We start from the raw sequence: 8,504 nt of genomic DNA on the forward strand, positions 1-8,504 counted from the left end.
GTTTGAGGCATTGAGAATTGGGATGCATTGGTTTAAGTAGTAAGCAGATTTTAGCCGAGCACTGTGGGAATCCCTAGTCTGAACAGAATTGAAATAGTTAGAATAGGGTGTGGTGACACCAACCTTTATTCCCAGAACTTAGAAAATCTCAGTGAATTCACAGCCATTATGGTCTACCTAATGAGATCCAGGCCAGCCAGTAGTAAATAATAATAATTGTAGTACTAATAGAAAATTGAATCAAAACTCACGTGGTGGTGACACACACCTTTAATCCCAACACTCTGGAGGCAGATGCAGGAATCTCTGTGAGTTCCAGGCCATCCTCCTTAAAAGAGTGAATTCTATGACAGCCAATGCTATAGAAAAACTATGCTTCAAAAATCCATAGAAAAAAAGAAAAAGAACAAAGACCAGGAGGGCAGCAAGGGAGGGGCGGGAGGGAGATGATTCAGGGTTGAGAGCAGCTGTCCTTGGATCTGGGTTGGGTCTGCAACATGAAGGCTCTCAAGCAGGAGAGGACACCCACTTCTGAAAACTGAGGGCCCAGGTATGCACATGGTTCACATACATATATGCAATAATTACATGCAGAAAATAAAATAACTCATTTTTTCATTCATTCATTCTTTCTTTTCTTTTCTTTTCTTTTTTTTTTTTTTTTTTGATTTTCAAGTCAGGTTTTCCCTGTAGGTGTGCAGACTGTCCTGGAACTCTATTTGAAGAGCAAGGGAGTCTGGAACTCACAGAGATCTGCCTGCATCTGCCTCCTGAGAGTGTGTCATTATAGGTGTGAGTTACTACTGCAGTCATATATTGCTTTCTTTTAAAACCCGGCACCATTAGCTGGGGGGCTTGTGATCTCCCACATTTTCTGGGCCCTCCCCACATCAATCACTAGTTAAGAAAATGCCCTATTGGTTTTTCCTTCAGCCAGATGTTATGGAGGTATGTTCTCACAAGGCTCTGGCATCTCTGACTCTATCTTGTGTCTAGCTGACTTAAAGGGGACAGGGCACAGCAGAGACTGCAGGACTTAATCAGACTTTCACATCCTCTACCCAGCCCTTCTCAAATGAAGCCATGTCCTAGCCTAGCATGGTCCTGCACACCTTAATACCAGCAGCACTCCAAGGCAAAGGCAGATGGATCTCTGATTTCAAATCCAGCCTGATCTACAGAGTCAGTTCCAGGAAAGACAGGACTATAAACTGAAACACTATGTCAAACACCAAGATTAGGAGTAGGAAGGACAAGGAAGGAAGCAAGGAAGAAACAGAGGAAGGAAGCAAGGAGGAAGGAAGGAACGAAGAAAAGCAAGGAAGGAAAGAAGCTAAGAAGAAAGGAAGGAAGGAAAGTATATCTTACCAGAGACATACAAGAAGACTCAGCTCTTTCTTATGTAAATGGGAATAACTGGGGTGTTAGATGCAGAAACTATAGCCCTGAATCTTAGCTCTGGGGTGAGGTAACAACAGGAGGTGTTGCTGTCATGATTCCTACCCTTGTGCAGCACCTACAGGTCTTTTTCCCAGATCCATGCTCCCTTGGCGCCTCAATGTGAGTCCTCCCAGCATCTCTAGGGAACTCCTATTAAGGAGGTCCAAAGATTTTGCAGGGTCTAACTAAGCTGTGTGTGTCTGTACAAACACTGGGACGCAGATCTCATTCATTTTCTTACACACTCACTGCCTCCTTGATTCACCTTCTATTTTCATGATTCATTCATGAGTCTGAGCTGCTAAATCTCCTCAAGGAATGACTCCTCACTCATTGTCAAACTGCTCATCTAGTCCCTATCTAGCCAGGCTGAAGCTGGTTTCTTCTCACCCAGTCTAAACACAGAGACCATCATGAGTCCCAGAGGCTGAGCACATGAGCTTCAAATGTTTTTCCTGCGTCCACAGATACCCAGGCCTTACCAAGCCAACAAACATTATTTGTTTATCCCTCAGAGTCATGTACATGTCATGTATGCTATAAGTCCATCTTACTGGTCTTTGTCTTTGTAACAGGGCTAAAAATTATATCTGTAGTCATTGATCAAATTTCACCTAGTATTTTTTTTATTCCAGCCCTACTTATTGAACCCAGGGCCTTGTATACTTTAAACAAACACACTACCACTCAGCTTTATCCCCAGCCCTTCTGAAATTTTTATATCTACCTATAAATAAATTCCTATAAACATATTTCTCAAATATACAAAAACAAGGTATGCATATTGTAAAAATCTCAAGCAATGCTAAAGCTCACAAAATATGAATTTTGTGCTGGAGAGATGGTTCCGCATTTGCAGCACTAACAGCTCTTCCAGAGGACCCAGGCAGGATCAGTTCCCATCTCCCACACTGTCCCACTGACTGGAACTTGATTTCCAAGGCATGATAGCCCTGTGGCCTCCTAGGGTACTGCATGCACACTGGTACCGATACACAGCAGGTAAAACACTAATACAGATAAAATAAAAGCAGGGTAGTGGTGCCACATGCCTTTAATCACAGCACTTGGGAATGCTGAGACATGTGGATCTGTAGTTAGAAACAAGCATGGTGTACAAGAGTTACTGCCAGGACGGCCTCCAAAGGCAGAGAGGAACCCTGTCTGAGGCAGGGTGATAATTAACAATAATATCTTAACAAGGCAGTGGTGCTGTACACCTTTAAGCCAAGCAATTGGGGGGCAGATGCTGCAATCTCTGTGAGTTACAGGCTAGCCTGGTCTACAGATGGAGGTCCAGGCTGGTCATGGCTACACAGAGAAACTGTCTAGAAGGGAGAAAAACCTATATGTAACCACCAACACCCTGCTCCCAGGAGGTAATTTCCTTTTAGATTAATAAGGGAGGTCACTCTGGCAATAACTCCGGGTCTGGGCAATATCTCTATAGCCCCTCTTCCCCCTTTTAAAATTGAATTAGATCGCAACTAAGTCACTCAGGCTGACATTAATCCTCCTGCCTCAGATTCTTGAATAGTTCAGAGGATAGGACTGTACCACAGCACCTGGCTCTTCTAGATCTTATTCATATGTAGAGAAACACACATACACATTTTAAAATGTAAACTAGAAGTTTCTTTTACAAAGCAAAGCTGCTCTCAATGCCCCTTTGCTTCCAACAGTAAAAGACAGACACGATGTAGGTTTGCACAGCAGATCCTTCTTCATGCTTAAGTAATGGGTGGTGTTCAGTGTGGGTTGTCATGTCTTTCAGAACAAGCTTCCATAGGGCAATGGATGGGAACCATAGCCGAATCCCATCCAGCCCAGTGCACCAGGTGATGCACACCCCACTGAGATTTAGTGTACAGTCATCTCCACAGACTTATCTGTAGAATTGCAGCTGATCTGATCCTGTATACCAGACCAGATAGAATCCTGGCTTTATAAATATCCGTGGCACGAATGGATAGCCCAAGATCACCTCTGAAAGGCGGACATCTATTCCCCTCCACCAACAGTACTGACTGAAATGCCAAACAATTCCTTGCAGGGACTGGAAAGATGGCTCTGCTGTGAAGACAACTGGCTGCTTTTCCGGAGGACATGGACTTCATTCCTATCACTCACGTAGCAGCTCACAACCATTTGTAACTTCAGTTCCAGAGGTCCCAACTCCCTAACAGATACACATAGAGGGAAAACACCAATGAGCATTAAAAATAAGAAAACAATTTATTGCAGGCATTGAGCTTTGGGAAAAGCCACTCTGTTCAGGACACGCCACTGTTGCTGCAGAAAAATTCCAAGTTTTAAACTATCTTCAGTGAAACGCAGGTGACCTCTTGCTGCAGGATAGAACTCAGCTGTGGGATTTCTCTAGTGTCTGAAAAGGAAGGCTGGCCTTGAGTCCACTGCAGCACACATAGCAAAGACAAGAATGAAATGGAGGTAGCTAGCACCCCTGACCAGCCCCAAAGCAAGGCACCAGGATCTACACTATTACATCACTGTCTCATCTGAGGGCAAGTCCGAGTTGCACATGCTCCTAGGCAGGGGGGTCCATGCACTCAGTCACCATTGCAGTTGGCAGGAGCTTAGCCTCTGAACTGGTTTCCATCACTATTTCCCAGCCAGAGGCAGAGACCAGTCAGTGAAACTTGAGTTTTGTTTTGTGCAGGTCCAGTGGACTCGGGTCTGGAAGATGGCTCAGCGTCGCTGCAGTTCAATCTCCTGTCTCCAGCAGGCATAGAAGTGCTTCTGTAGGATGTCAGAGAGAGCTGTCCAGTCAAGGTCTGCATTCCACCAGAACAAGCTCCTCTTCCCACTGTAGGCTCCCTCAAAAGTCTTTAGTTTGGGAGTTTGGACAAAGACCATGGATGCAGTTCACCAGTTGGAGAGGCACCAGGAGAAAAACAATAAATTAAATCAAAGGATGAGACACATCATGATAGTATAGGTGGATTCATTCATCCAAAGTTTTGTAGAAGACCTGGGCTTGATCCAAAAACTTTGTGGGTGAGGTAGCTAAAAGGCTGTGTTGTCAGTGTCTCTCGTTGGACCAACCGGGTCCTCAGGCCTGAGGCTGTAGGGAGGAGGTGGTTCTATAGGCTTCATGACGACCTGCAGGGGAGAAAGGGTACTTAGCTTGCATCATGTCTGCCTAAGGAATGATGAAGTTGGTTGGCAGCTCTCCCCAGTCTGTGACTTCAACAAGTTGTATAGCCAGCTGTGAAACAAGCTAAGGATTGGGACAGAAAGACTCACCTGATCATAGGGTGGTGGGGGATCCAAGGTGGGGACCCAGATCTCTAGGGGAGCCGTGGCCGGTGCTTCTGGAGGTGTCTGATGATGGCTTCTGAGGTTCTGCTCTGGCTGTCTGCACTTGCGACAAAATCGCTTCATCAGGCCACAGATGCAAAACAGAGGTATCATGGCCAGGAAGACGATAAACAGGATCCTGCAGAAGGAATGATTTCTCCCTGAGTGACTATACCACTCTCCTCCATCACCCACCCTCATCCTATTTCAGGTGGCCCCAGCCTTGAATGGTACCCAGAAGGCCTGACCCTGGCTTACCTTAAGGAGTCGTTTGAAAAATCCCAAATGGTTTCCTTTTGCTGGCAGCATCCACTCGCACAGCATCTGAATCCTTTTGGACAGGTTCTGTTTCTGTCAGAAAGAGATGGGGAGACAAAGATGGCATCCAAAGTGACAGAACAAAGGGTCCTTGCCTCCCCAGACACCTATACCCTCAGGTTGCAAGTCATACTCGTCGCTATGGGGTACAGATCTCCCTGGGTTCACTGGGAGGACTGAGGCCTGTACTTGCGACCTGAGTTCAGGGTTAGTCAGGCAGAATTTCCATGCTACTAAATCTTACAGGGCAGGTGTGTGGCTCCAGGTCATAACGGTAAGAGATTAATAGCAGCTATAGACCTGCCCCAATAATGCAATTCCCAATATTGGGTGGTTGGAAGGGCATATGGTTTCAAAAAAATTGACAAGAGTGAGGAGGAGGTATCTGTGTCCTTGTCCAGGGCATATCTGAGCATACCATAACCCACCACCACCACCGACTACACCCCACCCAACCCCAACATTGATTGACTAGAGCTAATTCCCATACTTACATGGTGTCACAGTTAGCTTTAACCTGTGGAAGAAAAATAGGCAGAGGTTAGAATGTAAAAACTGGGAGTTGTGTCTTTTGTCTTAGAGGATTTGCCCAACACACACTAGGTGTTGGGGTCAATTTCCAGCCATGGCAATAAATCAGGTGTGCATAAACCACCATAGCAGTACATGGCCACAGTCCCAGAACTCAAGGAGGCAGGAGAATCACTCAAGGCTACATAGCCAATTGGAGGCCCCATTGGATACCAGAATAAGAACCTTTCTCACAAAGAAAAACCAGAGGCTAGTCCCCGACATCTTGGGCAGTGAATATCAGACTGACTCTGCCTCCCTCTAGCTCCATGAAACGGTCAATGATTGGAGCCTAATTCTGCCTAACATGTTTGAATTGATGGCATGCACTACCATGTCTGACTCCCTCACTTCTTCTTACTGAGACAGGCAGGGTCTCACTATGTATCCCTGGCTAGCCAGGAGTTCAGAGGTCTACCTGTCTCCACCTCCAGACTTCTGGATTAAAGATGTGGAACACTATTACCTGGCTCCCAGATAATTCCCCCTGCCACACCCACACATTTGGTGATTAGGCCAGGACTCCACCTGGTGTGGATCCCTGGCTTCAAATCCTCCAGAAAGCAACCTAAGCCCCAACCAATCAGCTCTACATGTTCTAGGTAGAGGCAGTTCAAGCATTTTCTTGAACACACTCAAGCCCCATTCATCCTCATGTCCTTGCTGGGAATTAAGGGCCTCCATCAGAATTCTATCTTGTCTAAGCTCTTAATTAGGTCTCTCTTCTACTTGTACACAAGGCATCACTCTCTGGCCACCTCACTTAAAATGACAACCATTGCCCGCTGTGGTGGTCCTTGCCTTTCATCCCAGCGTACCGGAGGCAGAGGCAGGTGGGTCTGTTAGTTTGAGGCCAGCTTGGTATCCCTAGCAATTTGTAGAGGAGCCAGGACTAGACCCTGTCACTACAGATATGGAATGGGCAGGCAGCATTTGTCTTTGCTATTAATCATTACAATAGCATTTTAAGAGCAAAGACAAGGGAACCAGTGATGGTCACAGGCTTACAGCAGCACTGTTCTTTAGTGAGGACAGGTGTAGGTGAAATTAAAGTCACAGCAAGGCACCCATAAACTCAGTCACATCCCCTGCTCTTCCAAATCTCAGACTCTGCCCACTCCCCACTCTCCTGGACTCTCTGTATAGCCTCAGGTACTGGAACTTGCTCTGGAGTGCCTCAAACTCAAATCTGCCTGTCTCTGAGTCCTGAGTGCTAGGATTAAAGGTATGAGCCTCTGCCACCACCACCCTGCTCTAGTATTACATTGAAGCCCTGGTAATAATTGTGACACTGCCTCTCTTAAATTCAAGCTCACTTTTAATGCCAGGGCTGAGTAGTACAGACAGATGTCTGTTGAGTTCAAGATCATTCTTATCCATATAGGGATATCCTATGAAAACAATTTTATGGCAGGGTTAAAATCCTGAACCAGCATTAATTCTGTTTCAATCTTATCCATGTGATCTCAGGGATGGAAAGGAGCCTGAGTTTAGAAAGCATAGAGTGAGGTATTAAGTTGGATTCATTAGCTCTTTCGGGGGGAGATTGACAATGCCTATATCTGGGTTGCACAGAGTGGTCAACAGAGGATGCTGGGATCCAAGAATATGAAGAGTGCCTTGAACCTTGCTTCCTACGTGGCCTAATCAGAGAACTACAATTCCAGTGATCTTCAAAAGTCAGTGAACTGTCCTGAAGTTCAATCTTGTGGGGGTTTTTCACCCCCACTGCATAACAGATTCTCAACCAAGATTGTCAATTTAAATGCTTGCTCTGACCACCTCTCTGTTTGCAGGATAATCTGCCAACCCAAGACACTTAAGAGTTATATAGGAGGAACAAGATCTTGGGGCAGTGCTCACAACCTTGCCTTCCTGATCCAATCAATTCAGAGGCCAACCAGCCCAGGGCCAGGCAGCAGAGTCTAACTGGAGGAAAGCTGCCACTAATCAAGGAAGTACAGAGAGCCTTCTCCACCCTAGTACACTTGAAGAATTCCCAAAGAGGGTCCATATAATACAAGGTCACAGCAATGGGGCAACAGATATGTACAGATATCTTGCCCAGACATGAAGACCTCAAATTGCTCAGCCTTATATTGGAGAAGCTAAATTAGAAACGCTACAAAAACAGAAATCAAAGTTCCCATTCAGGGCTGTCCGTGGAGCCAGATCCCACTAACAACACAACCTGGCCAACACTAGGGGCCCACATTTCCACTGAGCTCCCTCCAGGTCCCAACCCCAAATTTTGCCCAAGCAAAACAGAAAGGAAGTTGCTAATTGCCATTGGTTACAAGGAATTCCTGAGAAGGTAAATAAGGGACTGTCTTCTAGGCAAACCTCTGTCCCACAGGGTCCTCCAAAAGGTTCAGAAGTCTTGCTTACCTGGTTGGCGATTACTGGTTCGAGACAGGAGAGGAGGCAGGAAAGCAGGCAGAAGAGCAAGGTGAGGGCACAGTCTGGGATCCTGGCTTCAGGCATCATGGCGAGGGGGCTACTAAGATTTCGTGTGCAAGGAAGGAGTGACTGGACCCGACTTTAACAACTTCCCTCACCTATGGTCCCAGCCTCAGAATATGGACAGAGTTACCACATCTGAGATGGGCCAGACTAAGGCTTCTAGGCTGGAGCTCAGGTACTAGAAGTGGAGAGGAGCTGAACTTGTTGAGTCTGAGGCATTGAGAGGTGGGATGCCTTGGTTTAAGTAGTAAGCAGGATGAAACAGAGCACTATGGGACTCCCTGGTCTGAGCAGCATTTAAATAGATAGAGTAGGGTGTGGTGACCCCACCCTTTAATCCCAGAACTCAGAAAAACTCAGTGAATTCACAGCCAGTATGGTCTACCTAATGA

The 8,504-nt window shown here is 46.1% G+C and overlaps 1 protein-coding gene across 1 annotated transcript; it reads right to left on the reverse strand.

Moving 5' to 3' along the window:
* Positions 1-4,467: 4,467 nt before the first annotated feature.
* Positions 4,468-8,136, reverse strand: LOC113836556 (transmembrane protein 92-like). Its single transcript, XM_027424101.1, has 4 exons — positions 8,038-8,136; positions 5,574-5,596; positions 4,708-4,900; positions 4,468-4,563 (listed from the first exon to the last, which is right to left on the reverse strand). The coding sequence occupies exons 1-4, from the start codon at positions 8,134-8,136 to the stop codon at positions 4,468-4,470; spliced, it is 411 nt and encodes a 136-aa protein (XP_027279902.1).
* Positions 8,137-8,504: the final 368 nt, after the last annotated feature.

The sequence above is a fragment of the Cricetulus griseus genome, chromosome 7 (genome assembly GCF_003668045.3).
Source record: "Cricetulus griseus strain 17A/GY chromosome 7, alternate assembly CriGri-PICRH-1.0, whole genome shotgun sequence".
Taxonomy (NCBI): domain Eukaryota; kingdom Metazoa; phylum Chordata; class Mammalia; order Rodentia; family Cricetidae; genus Cricetulus; species Cricetulus griseus.

What these genes read in the sequence shown, in the direction of transcription:
- LOC113836556 (XM_027424101.1), bottom strand. Translation starts at nt 8,136, where the DNA reads ATGATGCCTGAAGCCAGGATCCCAGACTGTGCCCTCACCTTGCTCTTC. An exon ending in AACCAGTAATCGCCAACCAG is followed by an intron (nt 5,597 to 8,037) that starts GTAAGCAAGACT and finishes TTTCTTCCACAG; the next exon opens with GTTAAAGCTAACTGTGACAC. An exon ending in AAAGCTAACTGTGACACCAT is followed by an intron (nt 4,901 to 5,573) that starts GTAAGTATGGGA and finishes TTCCTTCTGCAG; the next exon opens with GATCCTGTTTATCGTCTTCC.